Source organism: Arvicola amphibius, chromosome 9, assembly GCF_903992535.2.
Source record: "Arvicola amphibius chromosome 9, mArvAmp1.2, whole genome shotgun sequence".
Taxonomy (NCBI): Eukaryota; Metazoa; Chordata; class Mammalia; order Rodentia; family Cricetidae; genus Arvicola; species Arvicola amphibius.
Window position 1 is genome coordinate 4,378,727 of NC_052055.2, and position 22,225 is coordinate 4,400,951.

Here is a 22,225-nt window from a genome sequence, read left to right on the forward strand (position 1 = left end):
TAAATGAACCTCTGCATGAGTATGGTCCTGGGAGTAGCCCTGAGGAGGGTCTCTGGGGACCATAACTGTTTGTGGTTGGCATGGTAACTAGGAGACTATGACATCCTTAAGGGTGGGCGGGGTCACAGAACACAAGCTTTAAAGTAAGTGAATCATGTGTGGCTCATTTAATTTTAAAGGAGGCCTCTGAGCAGAGCTTAGAACAATTTTTTCCTCTGAGTGCCGTTTCCCAAAGGTACTCACAGAACAATAAGGTGTGGACCATAATGGCTGCACTGAGTTGTCTTTTGGACAGTGTTAGAAGGGACATAAAGAAGGTGGACAGAGAATTAAGGCAACTGCGATGTATCGACGAGATCAGCTCCCGCTGCCTGTGCGACCTCTACATGCACCCATACTGCTGCTGTGACCTGCACCCCTACCCCTACTGCCTCTGCTACTCCAAGCGATCCCGCGCCTGCGGCCTCTGTGACCTCTACTACCCGTGCTGCCTGTGCGACTACAAGCTGTACTGCCTTCGCCCATCGCTCCGCAGCCTGGAGAGGAAAGCAACCTGCGCCGCTGAGGACGGGAGGACGAGGACGGGAAAGGAGAGAGGGGATGGGGCCACAGTCAGACAGCAGCCACAGCAGGGGAGGGGGAGGGCGGTGGGGACAGTGACAGTTGTCTAGACATGGAAAGGGATCAAGACAGTGACTCAGGTGAATTGATCAAGACAGTGACTTGGGTGACTTAGGAGAGGAAAAGGGGGGTCCATGGTGGGAACAGTGGGGTTCTCCAAAAGCAGCGTGCGGTGGTGGGCTGACAAGGTTGGTGGGGGTTTACAGCAGGAGTGTCAGTTGATTAAATAAGGCAGCCTTAATGAGGGGGAGAATTGAGGGGTGTCTCTAAAAGCTACTGGGAACAGCAAGCTCAACGTTTCTTCTGGGTATGACTTAAGTGATCTGAGTAACTCTGGACTTGCAGAAATGACTGCAGAAGTCATAGTCATTGGTCAAATCCTTATTGTTCGCCAGAAGCCTGGGGAGTAGAGAGCGGACTGAAGGCTAGAGGCTCCCGCTGTGTATGGAAACCATTCTCCTAGCGAGGCTCAGGCAGAGCTGATCTAGAGTAAGGGCTGCCCTGTTGGCCTTCCCCTTCACCTCAGAAAGGATGTGCGACAGGCTCAGCCTTCACAGTAGATTCAGATAGATTTCTGTTGAATTGGGTAATTTAACCGGGGGAGTTATGCTTCCTTTAATCCTTGCCTGTCTCTTCACAGAGACCTATAGTCTATATAGATGGGGGGGATTGTCCCCTGGTTATATAAATGACTGTGCCCATTCACTGAAACAGGAAGAAAGGGTTAAAGAGGCAGGTGTGGTGGCTGACTCCCATAGTCCTTGCGCTTGGGAGGCGGAGGCAGGAGGCTCAAAGGTTCTTGACCAGCTTCTGACAGAGAATGAGTATGCGGCCAGCATGGACTATGTGAGACTTTCCCCAAAGATTGTAAAAGGGGTTGAAAAGTTGCAAAGTTCTTCTATGTATGGATACATTAAGTGAAAAGGCAAGAGGTAGAAACATCACGTTTAATAAGGGATTGTTTTTAAAAATAGAGCAGAGACAGATGTGACACATGTGAAGACGGGAGGTGAACAGATGGGAAAGGAAGGAGTAGTGGGTGTGTGGGTGGGCAAAGCCCCTTGACGACAGTGACCATGATGCTTTACTGAGAGGGTAGTGGGACAATTACTGATGATGTCATCAGTCTCGAGGTCAGAAGCAGACCTGACCATCTGGGATGGGGTGGTCGCCTACAAATTTATCTACAATTTTGAAGCAATGTTTTATTTTTATTCCCCAGGATGTCAAGCTGTGAAACTCACTGCGAAATAGGGACTAGTTAATATTTGCTCCAGATATTAAGTGTTCTTTGTGAGGTGCCCGTGTCCTCTCTCCATGGCTCTAAGTCTTCTGTCTTGGTCTCTGGCTGCCCCCACTTCCTACACTTTCAGGGTGGATCCTTTTCTGCCCACTGCCTTGTCCCCCTGGCTTCCCACGAGATGGTTTCTTGGCACACAGTAGACTCAGCCTCAAGCCTCACTCTCTGCAGTGATTCAGAGGGAGCAGCACTTTCTGCGGTCTGCGTCCCCTCAGTTCTGTTCCAGCGTATGTGAAGTGGGCAGTGCCCTTACCTAGTTAGTTCCTGGCCCTGTGACCCCCCCAGTTTGTCCTCCTTTATCTCTTCTCCAGCACTTTAATCCCAAGTTACACCACCTTGTGACAGTTCCCGCTCTATTTCCAACAGCCTGAGGCTTCACTGTCTGGGAGGGCTGGTGTCAACTCTAAACCTACGACTTAGGTCTTCCCGAATAGGGGTGAAGATGGGAAAACCCAGATCTGACCTCCAATCCCAAAGGACTCATGACGAATTTTTCTTTCAATGAAATGCCTTCTTTCTTTTTCCCCTTATCTTTAATCTAGCTTCTGAACCGTGACTGAATAGGTCTCGTAATAATCAATCTTCATTCAGTTTTTTTTTTAAACCATCTTGGGTATGAACCTGTGCTCAAGGTCTTTTGAGTTTAGAATTCATATTTGTGTGACCTTTCGCCCCTTTAAAGAATGTCTGGGTATTGGTGACATGTCTTTTCAGATGTCTGACTGTGTTGTCCAGAAGGTTTCTTATCCTTGATCTATAATTGCCTCAGATATATTGAACTTTTTTTTTCTGTGTCTGAGTCTTCCATGTCTCCAGTGTTTCCTTCTACTTGGCAAGAAGACTGAAATAACAATTTTTAAATTACCTCCACAGGAAGCTGGAGAGAGTGCTTAGAGGTTACGAATACTGGCTGCTCTTCCAGAGGTCCTGAGTTCAATTCCCAGCAGCCGTATGGTGGCTCACAACCATCTCTAATGAGATCTGGTGCCCTCTTCTGGCATGCAGGCATAACAATGTATACATAATAAACAGACAAATCTTTAAAAAAAGAATTAGAAATTCCCGCTGCACGTCTTTGCTGTTTGAGGTATATATGTGTACAGCAGGCTGTTTCAGGCAAGGAATTAAAGTCCTGCTCACTCACTATCGGTGTTTCTTAAGCCGCTGCTTTAGAAGCCGCTGTCTCGGACCAGACTCGGCTCTTCCGTTTCCTTGCTGCTTCAGGATTTTCCTGTGTTCCCTGTGTACTCTGAGGTCCAGCCGTCACCTGTCTCTTCCCTCGCTTTTGGATTTGAAGGAATGGTGGTGACGGACTTTGGTTTTCTTTCACGAAGCCATGCCACCAGCCTGAATTTAGCTTGTATAGCCACACTTCCCAGGCTTCCTTGTCTCTAAAGCTAGAGAAACTAACAAAACCCGTCTTTCCTCCATCCTGTCTGATAAACGGATGCTCATGGTGACACTGACTTCTGGTTTGAGTCCTTGCAACCCAGCGCATCATGCGCATCTTGGCATCTTTGCTTGCAGTGCGCCCTTGAGCTGCACCGGGCTCAACCTCTGTTTCCCTTCCTGACTCCTAGAGACCAGTCCCAAGACTGCCTTCCATCCACTCATCCAAACATCTGAGGTTAGCCTGCTCTTAATAAGAAATTCCCTGGAAAATCCCACACACAAAATATGCTGTCTAAAACCTCAACTATTTCTCTTCTTCACTTTCACATTGTGAGTTTGAGGTTTTCACTGAAACTACTCAGTCACTGAGGCTGATGCAAGGCCGAGGTCTTATGACTACCAAAAGTTGATTCCCCCCCTTGCTGCTTCTGGGTTCACTGAAAGGTGAAGTAAATGGCCTCCTTAGCATCGTTTATACTCTTTCTAACTCCTACCTCTCAGAATCCATCATCACTTGAAGGGTTGATGCCCATGTAGTCAAATGCAATTTTCAGTTTTACTTTCTGTGCTAGAAATAGATCCCAGGTCCTTGGGTATGCTAAGTAAGTATTCTACCACTGAATTACCCTCCAGGCTCAGATGTGTGTCTGTTATTTGGTTTAACATTTTTAATGGTACAGGCTTGGGAATTGTCCACATAAGGTCTCAGGGTAAATGTTTAAAGTATACCCTACACAGCCCGATAAAGACAACTAACAACTCATGGGGTAAAAGCTAGGTACCTAGCATTTCCTGTTTGAAACATTAAGGAGCAGTGTTGATGACTAGGAGGTGGCAGAGCAAAGCCACATCTACCCAAGCCTAGAGCACATTTGTACAGTCACCTGCCAGTTTTCAGTATGACCCTGAACCAGTGTTAGCAGCATCACCTGGAGCTTACTAGAAAAACAAAGTCTCAGCTGTATCCAACCTAATGAATCTAGAACTCAGGTGGGAACCAGACACCTGTGTTTTGCAAGCCTGGCTGGAAGGAGGATGCACCAACACCACAGAACCTGCTCCCGCTGCCCAATGACATTTGTCTACCCAGAAGTCTGAGGAAAGGAGAAAAGCAGGAAAAGAAAGCAGAGGGGCCCGAGGAGATGGCTCAGTTGCTAAAGCGCTTGCCCATTAAGCATGAGCTCAGATCCCCAGGACCCACATAAAAAATCTGGGTGCTGTGGCATCTATAGCCTCAACACTGGGAAGGCAGAGACAGGAGGCTCTCGGGTGCTGGCAGCCAGTGTAATCTAATCAGTGAGGCCTAGGTCCAGAGCGAGACCCTGTTCAAAAACTAAGGTTGCCTGATGCCAACCTGGCCTCCACTTACACATATGGACGCACACACACACGAACATATGCACACACACACACGAACATATGCACACACACATACACACACACGAACATACGCACACACACATATACACATGAACAGATGCACACACATACACACATGAACATATGCACACACACATACACACACGAACATACGCACACACACATATACACATGAACAGATGCACACACATACACACATGAACATATGCACACACACATACACACACGAACATATGCACACACACACGAAAATATGCACACACGAACAGATGCACACACATGAACATATGCACACACATGACCAGATGCGCGCGTGCACACACACGAACAGATGTGCACAAGGGGCAGCAGCAGGAGGCAGGTGATGATAAAGATGAAGATGTCAGGAGTGGAGTTTGGGTAGCTCTTTGGGATGGGTTTAAATTCAAGAGAAAAGGAATGTTCCCATGAAGTTAGAGGGGCCTACCTGTCTGTGCTCTTCGTGTAAGTCCCTGTTACTTTCTCCTGCACTGGGTTGAAACTGATCTCTGTGGAAACGGCTGAGTATCTAAGTCTCCCGGGAAGGCAGGGAGTTTCCCATTCAAGGGTGGGTGGCCATGGGAGTGAACCCAGCTGTGACAGGAGAAAAGTGGGGAGCTCTGTGGAGCTCCGCTCACAGGCACAGTCTCCCCGCCACAGCTGGCAAGCTTCCCTAATCCACGGGAGTGGGGCACAGGAGGCCATGTGCCCCTGGCTCAGAACCTTGCCGTTATGGAAAAACCCACTTGGGGTTATGGGGAACCCACCAGGCAAGAGGCATGTTCCAAACTCGGAACTGAGTTTGATGAGTCAGATGTGGCCCCAGCAAGTTCTCCTACAACCCACACATTCCTACTCAGAACCATTAATGTAGAAATGGTAAGAAACCTGGCCTAGCTGAGACTTTTAGGCAGTCTTCTGGAGATTCAAAGTGTGGAACCCCTGAACGGTGTTGTACTCATGGACAGTGTGGGGACCCTAGACAGCATGAGGCCTCTGGACAGCATGGAACCCCTGGATAGTGTGGGATCCCTGACAATATGGGGCCCTGACAGTGTGGGACCCCTGGAAGGTATGGGACCCCCGGACATTGTAGAACCCCTGGACAGTTACTGCAGAGCCAAAGGAGCCGAGGTGACAGGAACAGAGGGAAGTGAGGAGGGGCCAGTAACAGAACACATTTGACTAAAGCTGGGACTCAGGTGTCTAAGAGGAAACAGATCTGAAAGTTGGCTGTGATTGACAAGTCAGGTCCCAGGTTAGGCTCCAGTTCCTGCAGCTAGCAGAGTGTTTCTGGGAAGAATCAGCTAAGGCTTAGGGAACCTGCTCCAGAGTCTTGGCTTGCTTTAGTCCCAGCCCGTCTTCGCTATCGATATCAGGGTTCCACGCTTCTCATCCAAACCAGACCGACTTTCCTTGCACATGTACACATGCACACATGCGCGCACACACACATGCTTATGCGCACATACACACATGCACACACACACACATGCTCTCACAGACACACGGACACACATACACAGTCCTGAGAGGCCCTTCACATACACCTCTGGCTGCTTCTTCAAGCTACAATCCAGCCAGAGAGGACTGGTGTCTAGGCTAGTTCCCTATGCTCTTGTGAGCTCTTCTTTGCCCTCCAAGAGAGATGGGGCTAAGTCTACCTGTTTCACATGCTGGTGATTTCAAAGAAGCCAGTTCCCTTCCTTTCTTTTTGGGATGACCCAAGGCGCCCCGGCACATACAGGACAAGGAGGACTAACCAGTTTCCTCAGGGCCAGGGTGGAACGGAGGTGAAGGACTCACAATGCGCCATCTCGTCTGCTGCTCAAGTCGTCTCTGTTTGCTTCAACGCCTCCTAGGAAAGAGTGCTAGTGGTCATTTTGTAATTAGCCTAGCCCGTGTGTAGTTTTCAATACAAGAGTAGAAATTCACCTCATTAAGTCAGTCCCATGAAGTTTAATCTAGTGAGAAATACAAATTAAAAGAAGTGTATAGCATGCTTTGGAAATAAGGGCACACATAAATCTATGTGTATGTAGAAATCACACACACAACTCTCTCTCACACACAAATACACATAGACAAGAAAATACAACAAAAGTACTGTTATGTGTGTTATAATATTTAAAAAAAGTTTATCTATGTCCCCTGGATCTTCTACAATGAACTTGTGTAACTTAAGCAAAGAAGAACGTGTTTAAATAAAATTCAGTATAAAGAGGGATACAGGGGCTGGAGAGAGAACTCAATAGTAAAGAGCATTTGCTGTTCTTGCAGAAGACCCCAGCTCAGTTCCCAGCACCCACTTCAGGCTGCTCACAATCATCTATAACTTCAGATCCAGAGTATCCGATGACCCTGACCCCTTCAGACACCAACACTCACACGCACAAACCTGCACACAGACACACAAACCTGCACACAGACACACAAACCTGCACAGAGCTACACTACAGTAAGCAGAAATTTTCGAAAGCATTTAAAGCAGGGCAGTGGTAATCTCATAGGTACCACGTGCTGTTGTGAAGTTTAAATAAAGCACCTCCTCTGGCATACTCAGCACTGGGAAGGGTAGATTTTAAGAAAAAAGAAAACAAAGGCCTCCAAGCCTAGCTAAGCGTTAGGCACCTTCGTAAAATGCATTCCGTACATAGGCAGACATCATAGGTAGGCGGGCCACTCGTTATCGTCCCAGATTGAGGCAGAGGAAAGCTTGAGAATTTGTCTGCACAGCAGAACCTTGCAAGATGTGAGAGAAGAGAGTCCAGTTCTGGGGCCACAGCTCTGGTTAGGTACTTTGGTCCTCCCTCTCAAAAAGAGTTACTTTTTTTTGTGTTTATCTCAGTGTGAGCAGGTGCACATTAGTGCAGGCACCCAAAGAGGTCACCAGACCCTCTAGAGCTAGTTACAGGAGGTTGTGAGCTGCCTGACATGGTGGGGGGAACTGAACTTGGGTCCTTTGGAAGAGTAGCAAGAGCTCTCTCTCTCTCTCTCTCTCTCTCTGTCTCTCTCTCAGTCTCTCTCTCTCTCTCTTTCTTTCTCAGCTTTTTGAGACAGGGTTTCTCTGTGTAACAGTCCTAGCTGCCCCGGAACTTGCTCTGTAGACCAGGCTGGCCTCAAACTCACAGAGATCCACCTGCCTATGCCTCCCGGGGCTGGGATTAAAGGTGTGCTCCACCACCACCCAGGTAGCAATTGCTCTTACCGGCTGAGCCATCTCTCCAGCCCAGCTTTCCTATTTCTTCATGCATCCTCACTGCCCAATCAGTGAGAACTGCTGCTATTATTAAGGGTTTACAGGGCAGTGCTGGAGAGCAGCAGCCACAGCAGAGGTGCCCAGCAGCCGGCTCTTCAGGCCCCGATTTCTAGCTCACTCCACTCTGGCATCAACATTCCTCTCATGAGTGATTTCAAGTTAGCAACACAACGTTGCTGAATGAGGAGCTGGGGAAACACACACACAACAAACTCTTGCAAGATGATAGGATCCCAGCTAGCACGTCACTGGGAAATCTCGATGTATCTGTTCCACACTGGCAACCAGACAGACTGGATTTCTGGCTGTCCAGGGTCTCGCCTGGTCCAAGGAAGAACTAAGCCAGAGTTCTCTTGCCTTGTCCTTTGCCAGTGAGCTTTCTGGTGGAGTGTCTGTCTGTCTGCCCAGTGATGGCCAGATAAAATCATGCTTTAATGTCCAGATTACCTGGTGACTGTTAGGCTCAAGCAATCCTCCTGTCTCACCTTCTGGAATAGCTGGGTCTGCAGACACACACATTATTCCTGGCTTTGATCTTTAAGACACAGAGTTCAAATGCTAACTGGGGTGTGGCCCAGTAGAGAGTGCTTCCTTAACATGCATGAGGCTCAAACCTCAGCATCAGAAAACCAAAGCAAATCTGTCTGTCTGACAAGATGACAGTAATGCTAATGGTAATCAAGCAAGATGTATGATGAACCCAGCACGGTGCTGAGTAAAACATGGTCTCATTTAACTCTCCAGCAGTGTTGAGATGGATTATCACCATCATTACAGGTAAGGAAGCTGAGTCACTGAGTAACCAGGTTAAGGACTAGGCCAAGAATCCATAACTTAGAGAAGGAGGAGCTAGATTTGAGCATTAGAGAAAGATCTTAGAGAAAGATCTGAAAGAAAGGCCAACGGGTTTGGATCGGGTTGATATAAAGAAAAGGGGGGTGGGGAGGAAAGGTGGGGTGGGCACTCAGGGGCGGGGGGCTTGGGGACTGGGGTTGGGGGCTCCTATTTTATGGGTGGGTGTAGAGTCCAGAGGTCTAATCTCTCTTGTCTCTCCCCACTTTGCAACCACAGACTCAGAAGGACCACGAACAGAATCCTGGCCTCATCTTGCTGCAGCAGCAACATCTTGGGATCGGTGAACGTGTGTGGCTTTGAGCCCGACCAAGTCAAAGTGCGCGTCAAAGATGGGAAGGTCTGTGTGTCGGCCGAGAGGGAGAACAGGTACGACTGCCTGGGATCCAAAAAGTACAGTTACATGAACATCTGCAAAGAGTTCAGCTTGCCGCCATGCGTGGACGAGAAAGACGTGACGTACTCCTACGGGCTCGGCAGTTGCGTCAAGATCGAGTCTCCCTGCTACCCTTGCACATCTCCCTGCAACCCCTGCAGCCCCTGCAGCCCCTGCGGCCCCTGCGGCCCCTGTGGCCCCTGCGGCCCCTGCGGTCCCTGTGGCCCCTGTGACCCTTGCAACCCCTGCTACCCTTGTGGAAGCCGATTCTCCTGTAGGAAGATGATCTTGTAAGGCGTATGTAAGAACCAATGTCTTAGCAGCAGTCAGTACGCCAGCCAGGCAGCTCTAGAGCGCTTCTCTTCCCCTTCCCGTAGCCCATGTGATTCAAGCGCATAGGAAAAACCGAATACACAACTGCAATCTGATGGCGTCGTGTGCTGGTCTTTTGATTTGACCCCCTGCAGAGTTAGCTCATTGAAGAATTAAGGGAAAGGGTGGAAGACAGAGGAGACCTGCCCTCCCTGTCCTCCATACCCAGCAACCTCTAAACCCAGGGGCATCCCGGGCACTAAGTAATCCTGGGAAATGCCCTGCCTGCAGAGAACACTTAGAGTAGTTGAGGTGGAAGACAATACTCAGTGAGGATCTGGTGGCGACAGGGCCTCCTTCCCAAGCCCAACAAGACTGTGGATTTACTTGGGGACCACACAGTCCTTGAGAGAACAGGGCAACGCACAGTACGCTCGTAGATCCAAGAACAGGGCAGCCGTTGAACTATAGTGTTTCAGCATCCCTGTGGTTTTGACGCTCCACCCCTGGTTCAGGGTATTTTGTGGCCTCCTGGGGATTTATTGAGACTCTCTCTTTTTCCAATTCTTGAAGCTGGTTTTAGGCACAGAAGGTCAATGGAGCCGGAAAGTACAGCTTCCACAATTGACAGTGTACCTCATTTGAATTTGGATCCTCACCAATGTAGCTCAAGAGCCAGTCTTGTTTCCTTGTTTTTGAGGCTTGTCTTACTGTGTAACTCTGGCTGTCTAGAAAACTCATTATATAGACCAGGCTGGCCTCAAACTCACAGGAATCTACCCGCCTCTGTCTCCTGAGTGCTGGGATCAAAGGCGAGGCATGTGCCACCACGCCTGGCTTCCAGAGTGACTCTTGACTGCTGGGAAGAAGTAAGTATGAAGGAAGGATGAAGGGACGCTGGGGAGGAACCGGCTGGTCTCAGGCTCTTAGAGGAAACACGGACTCTGGTTTATACAGCTAAGTCCTTTCGTTGGTCTTAGCTGCCTGTGGATTAGGGCGGTTTTCTCCGTGTGGGCGGTGTTCAGAATTACTTGAGGAGCTGTGAAAATATGGATACCAGGCTAAGAAGATGGTTCAGTGGGTTACAGTGCGGGCTGCACGAGTCCAAGGGCCTGAGTTCAAATCCCCAGGACCCACTAAAAGTTGGGCAAGAGTGCTCATACTTGTAACCCCGGCATTGAAAAAAGGAGATGGTGTGTTCTGGAGGCTTGCTGGCCAGCTAGCCTAGCCTAGGTGTGGAATTTCCAGCTCGGTCAGCGTATTAATTGGGGTTCTCTAGAGGAAAAGAACTGGGAAGATGAGTATACATTTAAAGAAATTTATTCAATTGGCTTACACAATACTGTCTGGGGGGCTGGAGAGATGGCTCAGAGGTTCTGAGTTCAATTCCCAGCAACCACATGATGGCTCACAACCATCTGTAATAAGATTTGGTGCCCTCTTCTGTCCTGCAGACATATATACAGACAGAACATTGTATACATAATTAATACATAAATAAATAAATCTTTAGCCAGGTGGTGGTGGCTTACACCTTTAATCCCAGCACTCGGGAGGCAGAGGCAGGTGGATCTCTGTGAGTTTGAGGCCAGCCTGGTCTACAAGAGCTAGTTCCAGGACAGGCTCTAAAGCTACACAGAGAAACCCTGTCTCAAACAAACAAACAAAAAATTGTATGGGTAATCAACAATTGCTGTCTCATACCTAAGCGGAGAGAACCTGGCAATTTCTCAGCCCCTAAGGCTTGGTGTCTCAGCAGTCCCATTCTGATGCTAAAGCCTGAAAGATTTCTGGAGAGCCTCTTGTTTTCAGCCCCTGTTGGAAGCCCCTTAAGTGTGGCTCTGACATCACTGAAGGAACATGGCCATGACAGCAGCAGCAACAGCACAGATGAATGTGCCAGCCAGAGCAAAGGCAAGCAGGCATCAAAAGCAAAGCGTCTCTCTTGGACCTTGTTTCCTGGGATGCCACCAGAGATTCAAGAAAAGCCCTCACAAGTAAGCCCTGAGGCTTGCCTTTCAATTGCCTCCAGAGCCATTCAAGCTGACAAGCAAGATTAGCCTTGACAGTGAGAGACACCTATCCAAAAGTGGAGGTAAAGTGGAGAACAATAGAAGACACCATTGTCTTCCTCTGGTTTCTGCACATACACACATAGACACACACCCCTACACTCATGTGCATACACAGTACACACCACACCACCCACAGCACATAGTACACACATGCACACAGACACACATCCTTACACTCATACGTATACACAATACACACCACACCACACCATGCATAGCACAGCACACACATGCACACATAGATATACACCCCTACACTCATGTTTATATACAATACACATCAAACCATACCATGAACAGCACCACAGTACACACATGTGCACACATAGACACATACAACCCTACACTCATGTACATACACAACACACCACACACAGCACACAGTATACATGTGTGCGCATGCACACACAGACACACACATTAAAAATACATGTATGCCAGGATGGGGGAGTAGCTCAGGGGTGGAGTGCTTGCCCCACAAGCTCAGGGCTCTGTCTTTCTCCCTGAGATTAATCTCTCTGGAGAGTAAAATGTTCATCAACTTGTGGGGCAGCCTGGGCAGCAAGATCTTTAAAAGTTTCCCCAGGTGATTCAAGCATGTAGCTTACAGTCAGGAGCTCTGGGTGTTCATGAGGCGCTCCGAGCCTTTCTTTCAAAGCCACCTTCAAGTTCCAAGTTTGCGAATACTGAGAATGACAGCAGACACACCTGGCTTTCGACTGAGGGCTGGAATGGCCCACTAATATAAATGTCAAGTAAAAACACTGAGCCGTTTCAAAAATGAATTACCTACTGCTGTCAATTTTAGCGTACCAAACTCTCTAGCCTCACCCCTGTCTTACCAAGTTTTCACTAAATGCTGCACACACACACACACACACACACACACACTCTAGTTCCTAAGTTGTAAACTTTTGAAAATGACTGAACAAATTTCACTCTATCCAGCTCATCCTGTGAGATGTTACCCCTTGAACAAGTGAGGACCTCAGCCCTTGCAAGAGCACCATTCCAGGATACTGGTAGGAATAAGTCGCCTTTCTCTTTCCCTTGCTAGTGTAGTAATCCATCCATTTTTCTGCCAGCCCACTAGCCAGACGTCTGTATCAGACACGCCAGCATCTGTGCTCTGCAATGAATGGAGAGGAGGATACTCTTTCACCGGTGGATTAAACTCACAAAGGAGGGCGTATGGGGAAGGGTCCTACATAGTTTTATAAACTGTCTAATAAAGTGATATTAAAAGGGCTAGGTGGAGGGCTTAGTGGTAGAGCACTTGCTGTTCCCGTAGAATACCGGGGTTCAGTTCCCAGCACCCACGTGGCAGCTCACAACTGTGAGGCATCCTGGCCCCCAACAGCATAACACAGATGTGGTTCACATACCTACATGAAGTAAACACTCATGTGAGCATAACACAGATGTGGTTCACATACATACATAAAGCAAACACTCACATACATAAACTAAACACACACACAAAAATAAATCTAAAACAAATGAGACTAAAAATTCCCTTCAGTTGACTGTCTTCACTCCCAAATAGCTTGACTTGGTAAAATTGTTCTTATAGCTAGATCTAGTGAACACTGTTTAAAAAAAAATCTGATTTTCTGGGACTGAGGATGTAGCCCTCTACACAAAAATTCTTTTATCTGCCTCTGTCTCCCTGTGTCTTCCTCCCTCTTACACATGAGAGTCACCAACTAGGTCAGTTTTGAGTCTGATTTAACCCTTTATTTAGCTCAGGAAATTATGTAAAAAAATGATGTCCAAAGTTCATACTAAAACCAGAAGGGAGTGACTTTAAAGGCAACTGGGGATGGGGGAGGGTGTTGCTAGGTGACCCAGATGGACTCTCATGACTCTGCAGGGCCTGCAGGGGCTTGGGTGTCACGTGACTTAAGTTCACGAGGAACAAGTACCTGAACCTTGAGAGAACTGCATCTTTTCAGTCTGGAGAGGTTTGGTGAATATAACCCAGGAACCTCAGCCTTTAAAGAGCTAATGTAGTGAATTCAGGGTTCAAGATTAGCCTGAGCTACATTAGGAGACCCATTCAACAAACAAAACAAGATATAACACTGTCTTAGTTAGGGTTTTCTATTGCTGTGAGAAGCCACCATGACCACGGCAACTCTATAAAGAAAACATTTAATTGGGGTGGTTTCAGAGGTTCAGTCCATTATCATCATGATGGGGAGCATGGCAGCGTGCAGGCAGACATGGTGCTGGAGCCGAGAGTGCTACATCTGCAGGCAACAGGAAGTAGACTGTCACATTGGGGGAAGCTTGAGAAAAAGAAACCTCAAAGCCCGCCCCCACACTGACACACTTCCTCCAACAAGGCCACATCTCCTAATAGTGTCACTCCCTTTGGGGACCATTTTCTTTTAAACCACCACAAACACAAAACCAGAACTAATCCATCACATAGGTGTCTAGACAATACACACAATTTAACTCCTCTCTCTCTCTAAGCTACATCAAACCCTTCTTCCGGGGTTAGGTGCACAAATGTCCGCAAACCTGGCCCATGTACCACCACACTGGAGGTTCGGAAGCCGGGCAAGGCCTGTGATTAGCACCAGACCCGAGTGTGCTTCAGAGCATCTGGAGTAGTCCTGGGGTCGGGAGGCCAAGAAGGGGGTTTGAAATCCATTTGTGCCTGTTCCCGAGGCATGTGACTCACTGGTGACCCCTCCCCTATCAGGTCACCTCTGTGTGCACAACAGAGAGCAGCACACATGATGGAACAAGTCCCACTCTTGGTGGACTGAGGACCTCCATGCTCTGAAGAGCCAGTGTTTCCAGCTAAGGTTTTGGGCCATATCCTCTTTAACTCATACCCCAGTGGAAACTGCATTTTCATATACCAGACTCAGCAAGGAGAGCCAGGCAGGGCTTCCCTCTGGCTGGTTGCTTTGTTTCTTGCTCCTTTATGGAATATTTGGGCCCCTAGGACCTTCTGCAGATGTACCCCTGTCTGGCATCTATGAGCATCCAGGGTGTACCTGGCTTATGGTTTTCCATGAACAGTCTAAAGGTGGTACAAAAACCAAACTTTTTTTTTTTTTTTTTGGTTTTTCGAGACAGGGTTTCCCTGTAGTTTCTAGAGCCTGTCTTGGAACTAGCTCTTGTAGACCAGGCTGGCCTCGAACTCAGAGATCCGCCTGCCTCTGCCTACCGAGTGCTGGGATTAAAGGCGTGCGTCACCACCGCCCAGCCAAAAACCAAACTTTATTATGAATAAAGTAACTACTTTTTCTGGGTGTGGGGGTTCGTGTCTGTCATCCTGACCTGAGGAGGCCTGAAGCAGGAGAATTCAAGGCCAATCTGGTCTACACAGTAAGTCCCTGTCTCAAAACAAAAGGAGAGAGAGAGAGGAGAAAGAGAAGAAAAAGCATTTTTCTTTGAGATAGAATACAGAAAGAATCACAGAAAACACAGAATAAAGCCATTTTCACCAACAATATCTCTTTAGAAGGAATATGGTTACCATGTTTGTAGAAACAATTTCAGCCAGAAACAAACTTTGTTCTTTAAAAATTATGTTTATAGTCATTAAAACCATTTTCATTGTTTTTTGTTTGTTTGTTTGTTTTTGAAGACAAGGTTTCTTTGTGTAGTTCTGGCTGTCCTGAAACTTGTGCTGTAGACCAGGATGGCTTTGAACTCACAGAGATCCGTCTACCTCTGCCTCCCAAGTGCTAGGGTTAAAGGTGTGTGTACACTATGCCTGGCCGAAATATTTCTGTAGGTACAATGAACATCCCAAATTTTCTGGAACAACCGAGATTTCAGCGCCATAGTGATTAGGGCCAAGAATATGTGGTCCCCATGGGTCACCTGTGTGAGGCCACGATTGTCCGAGGAAGATGGTCCCTCGTGAAGTCCTGAAGCAACAGAAGAAGGGGGGAAGGGACACAAAAGACTTCTGGACTAACTGGCAGCCTAAGGAAGACCACATAATAGTCGGAAAGTTTGAGACCAGAATCCTCAAACTACTTGATGATAGGTTAGGCTGCGTCTCGGGGGAGGGTTTGCCACTCAGCATCAGTTACTTGTTGCTACAACAAAATCCCTGAGGAATGGGAGTGAAGGGAGTGTTTCTTTTCCCTCACAGTTCAAGGATACAGTCTGTCATGGTGGGGAAGTCTGGTGGCAGGGTCCTGAGGCAGCTGAGCTGATTACATTGTGTCTGGTGGCAGGTGACAGGGACCCTGTCATTACCAAGTCTCCATGAACAAACTCTAATAACAAATGAGCTTGTTCCTTAGTCCGTTGGGGGTTTGAGTCCTTTTGGATTCTTTCAGCATTTTTGAGAAGCCCCTTACACTCCCTGGTTTTGTTTGCTTATTGCTAGAGCTCCTCCCCCTTTAGGGATCTGCCAGAGTTAGGGAGAAAGAGCTGGAGTACGATGACTTCTCAGAGGTGTGGGAAAGTTTACACAAGTGACAAAGGGTGTTGGCACAGCAATTACCCCCAGACAGGGGCTGTTCTCACCCTTGATCTCAGAGACAGGCGACAAAACGGTCGGTCGTAGATGCTGAGCAGATACCAGAGCCCTGGACAGGGGCATCTTGACAAGAGCCAAGCTGTAGAGGGATGCTGAACCTCCCAGAAGGACCACCCATTGGGGGAAGACAGAGAGAAACAGTCCCACCCCAGTTAGGACGCTGACTGCACACCAACGCCATGACCGAGGGCTTACATACAGGAACACAGGTGACTCCAACAGCTCCAACACCTGAAACCCACCCAGCGGGGACGCTGTATTGCTGGACTCCACCCAACCTGCAGACAGCTCCCAGAGTCTCCTCCTCGTCCTCAGCTCTGTAGGGTCCTGTTAGCTCCCTGTGAGTTTCATGGCTGCCCCTCCCTCCCGGAGATGCACACTGAATGTTGAAGAAACAGCTGCTAACAGGAAAAGTCTATCAAGACACGGCACTGAGAGCTGGGACGTGAAACGGGTACGTTCAGTTACATTCCCATATATTGTGAAGCAAAACCCATAAAGTCAACAGAGAAATCTTAGATCAATAACAAAAGTAGCTTAAATTTCAGTCTATACCCTTAGTAGACACTCTGAAGAGAAAACCTGCAACCGCTAACATGAACAAGAATGCCCATTGCGTCTTTAGTCTTAATTCTCCATGGCCTTTTGAAACCTCAAAGTCCACCCCCAGAGACAAACCTCCTCTAACAAGGCCACAGCCCTTAATCCTTTCTACACAGTGCACCAACTTGGAACCAGACAATCAAATATATGAGCCAACCGGGGGGCGGGGGCGGTCTCATTCAAGCTCATGCCTGCAATCCCAGTGGGAAAAGGATCAGAAATTCAAGATCATCCTGGGATTCATGGAACCCTGTCTTTAAAATTAAAAACAAAAACAGAATGTCCATTAAAGAAATACACACACCCTCTTCTTGTAAGTGACCTATGAAAAAGGTTCAGTACTCTCTTGGTCCCAAAAGCCTACAAAATCATTCAAATCAAGAGGTTTAAATCTACATGTCCACTTGGAGAATGCCTGGGAAGCTGCCCGGGCTGTCAATGGTGATGTATGCAATGGTGACGGCACTGGCAGGTGCACCCAGGCTACACAGTGCGCAGGACATAGGGCCTGGTGGCTCAGGCCTAAAAAGACGGCCGGGATTTGCTGCACAGAGTCTCTCCACTCAACACACCCGGATGAACGAGGCCCCCGAGGTGAGACTCTGCACTGAGAGTGGGGCTAACCCACGCATGAGCTCCCCACTACACAGATGATCCTTACTAAGATGGAACAAATTGTTCCAAAGCCAGAGGAGGAGGCTGCAGAGAAGAAAAAGAACCCCAGAAACTGAAGAAACAAACCCTACGGCATGGGGATACATCAAGCATTTCTTGGGGTTCCCACTGCTACAAACAAACACCATGAATGCCACTTGGAGAGGAAGGGGTTCGGTCAGCTCATCCTTCTGTCCACAGTCCATCATGAAGTCAGGACAGGAACTCACACAGGACAGGAACCTGGAGGCAGGAGCTGACGCAGAGGCCACAGGGGAGTGCTGCTAGCTCAGCCTGCTTGCTTAGAACAGCCAGGACCATCAGCCCAAGGGAAATGCCCTGCAGCCTGATCTCATGGCGGCATTTTCTCACCTGAGGCTCCTCCTATCTGATTTCTTTAACGTGACATAATGCCAGCACGGGCATCCAATAATGCAAATAAAAGTTAAAAAAGAAACCCAATACACCCAGATCAGTTATCCATGTGTAAGGATACTTGAAGACATTGATACAGGGAACCACTTCCTAAACAGAACCCCAGCAGCACAGACACTGAGAGAAACAATTAATAAATGGGACCTCCTGAAACTGAAAAGCTTCTGTAAAGCAAAGGACATGGTCAACAAGACAAAATGACAGCCTACAGAATGGGAAAAGCTCTTCACTAACCCTACATCAGACAGAGGTCTGATCTCCAAAATATACAAAGAACTCAAGAAATTGGACACCAAAAGATCACATAATCCAATAAAAAAAATGGAGTACAGACCTAAACAGAGAACTCTTAACAGAGGAATCTAAAATGGCTGAAAGACAATTAAGGAAATGTTCAACATCCTTAGTCATCAGAGAAATGCAAATCAAAACAACTCTGAGATTCCATCTTACACCTGTAAGAATGCCAAGATCAAAAACACTGATGACAACTTATGCTGGAGAGGTTGTAGTGTAAAGGAAACACTCCTGCATTGCTGGTGGGAGTGCAAGCTGGTACAGGCCCTTTGGACATCAGTGTGGTGATATCTCAGAAAATTAGGAAATAACCAAGTCCCAGAAATACCACTTTTGGGTATATATCCAAAGGATGCTCAATCGTGCCACAAGGACATGTGCTCAACCATGTTCATAGCAGCTTTGTTTGACATAGCGAGAATCTAAACAACCTAAATGCCCTTGACTGAAGAATGGATAAGGAAAATGTGTTACATTTACACAATGGAGTACTACACAGCAGAAAAAAATAACGACAGCTTGAATTTTGCAGGAAAATGGATGGAACTAGAAAACATTATTATGAGTGAGGTAATCCAGACACAGAAAGACAATTATCACATGTATTCACTCATAGGTGGTTTTTAAACATAAAGCAAAGAAAGCCAGCCTACAAAGCACAATCCCAGAGAACTTAGATAACAATATGGACACTAAGAGAGACTTACATAGATCTAATCTACATGGGAAGTAGAGAAAGACATGATCTCCTGAGTAAACTGGGAGCATGGGGCCCTTGGGGGAGGGGAGAGGCAGGGAGGGGAGCAGAGAAAAATGTAGAGCTCAATAAATATCAATAAAGAAAAGATTATCCATGTGTAAGGATCGATGCACACCTCAGACGTGTGTCAAATCCCTGGAGCAACCCACAGCAGGGGCTAGGAATGAAGATGAGGGCTAGAGAGGTGAAGATGATACATAAAATAAGGAGACAGGCGTTGTGAAAGTCTGAGCCATGTGGTTTCGCACCAGCCCTACCACAGGGAAGACGGTTTCTTTACTATGTGTTGGGGGCTTTGCCTGCGTGTGTGCATGTGTACCACGTCTGTGCCTGCTGGCTGCAGAGCTCAGAAGAGGGTGTTTGGTTACCTGGAAAGGAGTTATGAGTGGTTGTGAGACACTACCTGGGTACTAGATTCTGAACCCAGGTCCTCTGCAAGAGCAGCCAGTGCTCTTAACAGTGGAGCCATCTCCCCAGCCCAAAAAATGCATTTCAAAGAAACCACAGCTCAGGTTAGAGCCTTAACCATCTTTAAATACTTTGGAGGTGACACTGATGTGCCTCCAAGCCCCAGAGACAATGGCTCAGATCTATCACACGCAGATCTTAGCCAACCTTCTAAACACGCCTTTAATCCCAGCAGTCTGGAGGCAGAGGAGGGTGGATCTCTTAGTTAGAGGCCAGCCTGATCTACAGAGCAAGTTCCAACACAGCCAGGGCAATACAGAGAAACCCTGTCTCAAAAAAACCTAACCAAACCAAACCAAACCAATAAACAGGCAAAAAACCCAAGTCTTCTAGACAAAATTGGGCTAAGGACAGAGTAAGAAACATGGGGGAAACACTGACCCTTAAATGGCAGGAGCTTCTATATTATTATGGGGGGAAACCCTTTATCTTGTGAGTTACTGGTGTGTGTCTGTGTGTGTGTGTGTTTGGGTTTTCCTTTGCTTTTGAGACTGGGTCTCACCTTAAAGGCCAGACTGGTCTAGAGCTCCTCAGACATCAGAGTGCAGGGGTCACAGGCACACAACACCCTGCCCAGTTCTAGTGCCTTTTGCTGTCATTATTGCTTTTCATATTGCGTAATATCACGGGTTCCTGTTCTTGTCAAGTTGGTCCAAATTTCTAGGGAGGATTAAGAGCGTTGAAAGAATTTAACAGCTGCTTATGATTTTAAGGGTCATACTAAGTAACTGCAGGTGCTAAACTGAGCAAAAATTTACTTTAAATGGCAGCTGAAGAAGAGTCAGTGCTCCAAGGGAGGAAGGAGAGTCAGTGCTCCAAGGGAGGAAAAAGAGTCTGTGCTCCAAGGGAGGAAAAAGAGTCTGTGCTCCAAGGGAGGAAGGAGAGTCTGTGCTCCAAGGGAGGAAGGAGAGTCAGTGCTCCAAGGGAGAAGAGTCAGTGCTCCAAGGGAGGAAGAAGGACATTTCCAAGGTTCCCTTAAGGGTATCTTCTCTTTTCGATCATATAGACATGTGTGGATGTGTGAGCATGAATGCAGGTGCCCACAGGCCAGAAGAGGGTGTCAGCTACCCGGGAGGCAGAATTACAGTAAGCTGTGTGACACCTGATGTGGGTGCTAGGAACCAAACTCAGGTCTCCGCAAGAGCAGTGCAGGCTCCTAACTGCTGAGCCATTTCTCCAGCTGCCCTTCCCTGCTTTTTAGATTTTCTTGTTTTTTTTTCTTTCCTTCTTTTTTCTTTTTGGTTGAACTCAGGCCAATTCCTCCTCAGCCTCACATAATGTTGGGATTATAGATGTTAGCCACTTGGAGAGGGCTGGCATACTTCTGTTTGGATGTGTGTTTTTGTTTTGACAGGGTCTAACTATATATACCCAGGCTGGCCTTGAACTCACAGAGATTGTCCTGCCCCTGCCTCCAGAGTGCTAGGATTGATTGCTTACACCACCATGCCTTGTTTTATCTTGAGACAGGGTCTCTCTATGTAGCTCTGGCTGACCTGGAACTCACTGAGTAGACATTTGAACTCACAGTGATCCTCCTGCCTCTGTCTTTCCAGGATTAAAAGCATCTGGCACCACACTCCACTAGGGATTATAATTTCTTAAGACATTCTTATAACAAGCTTAGAGATGTAGTTCGGTTGGTAGTGCTTGCCTAGCCTGCTCAGAGCCCAGAGTTCAGTCTCCAGGACAGCATAAATCTGGTGTGTTAGTTCATGCACGGTAACCCCAGAGCTTCAGAAATGGAGGCAGGAAGATCAGATAATTATCATTGGTTACATGATGCCAAAATAAGTTGTAAAAAGAGGAAGGAGAAAAGGTACGCACCGAACATTTCCTACATGTAGTTTAAATATGGGAAGCAAGTTGAGCAACTATTTGCTCTCTTGCCTTTAAGAAACATGAGAGAATAGAGTGTTTATCAGACCCAGAAGCAGACATGACATACTTGCAAGAAATTCAGAGAGGAGCCTGGGAGGCAGGCAGTGGCTGAGTGAGAAGGCATAGGACCCACACCTGAGCATCTCCAGTGTTCAGTCACCTCCATAACCCTTCCACACCCGTCATTGGCCCGGAAAAACCTGTGGAGGGCGTGGTCCCGGTCTAACAGGTTTCAACATCTGGAGGATGTGTAGGCACAGCAGCCACAACTCTCCACTCTGCCAAGTGTCTGGAAACTGGAGATGTCTCTGATTTGATGAGAGAAAAAGAAGAAGGCCGAAATGGGGGTGGGGGTAGGAAGTAAACAGAGGAGGATGTTAAGGTTTTTCTAACTTTGACTTAGCTCTCAACTTTTGTGGAATGAGGTCATGGGGTGAGGAAGACAGGACAAACTTGATTGTCTGAAAAAGCTCCACAGGTAACAGTGACCAACCAGGCATGCAGGCATGCTGGCCCAGGCAGCTTCTGGTGGTGCGTCCCTGTGCCTTTATGACCCCTGGAACAGGTCATTCGAGTTTGCTCTCTCTCTTTGCTCCAAGGGAGCTTTATGCTGCCTAAGTAGAAGCTGTTCACCAAGGGCTGCCTTACCGGCTTTGCTTTTCCAAAAGATGTAGGAGACTCTGGTTCAATGCTCAGCTTCATTCTAAACGTAGGTCCTGGGCAGAAGTGCGTGCGCGTGCGTGCGTGTGTGCATGCTAAAGGTGATGGGTTTCCAAAGTAGTCAGAACCCAGCCAGATTCTTAGCATTGCTGGAGTATAATGCAAGATGTGGACCCTGGTGGCTCATTCCGGTGGTTCGTTCTGCTCGTCTTGAATCAGAAGACAGGCCTGCCCATGAGAGAGACGTGGAGGAGAGGAGATAGCACTCTTATCCCTGGAACTGACCTCCCGCCAACTTGCCGGGGTAGGGAGCTGGTGAACGTGTGCAGCTGTTGTCAGTCATTTCAAACATATTTGTGTGTG

The 22,225-nt window shown here is 47.6% G+C and overlaps 1 protein-coding gene across 2 annotated transcripts; it reads left to right on the top strand.

The window, feature by feature from the left end:
• The first annotated feature begins 266 nt into the window (after positions 1-266).
• On the top strand, positions 267-9,492 carry Odf1 (outer dense fiber of sperm tails 1). 2 transcript variants are annotated; one of them, XM_038343061.1, is made up of 2 exons: positions 267-589; positions 9,042-9,492. In XM_038343061.1, the coding sequence occupies exons 1-2, from the start codon at positions 267-269 to the stop codon at positions 9,490-9,492; spliced, it is 774 nt and encodes a 257-aa protein (XP_038198989.1). The 2 variants fall into 2 exon arrangements, with proteins under 2 accessions (XP_038198989.1, XP_038198990.1); XM_038343062.1 differs by having other exon boundaries at positions 267-542; positions 9,040-9,492.
• Positions 9,493-22,225: the final 12,733 nt, after the last annotated feature.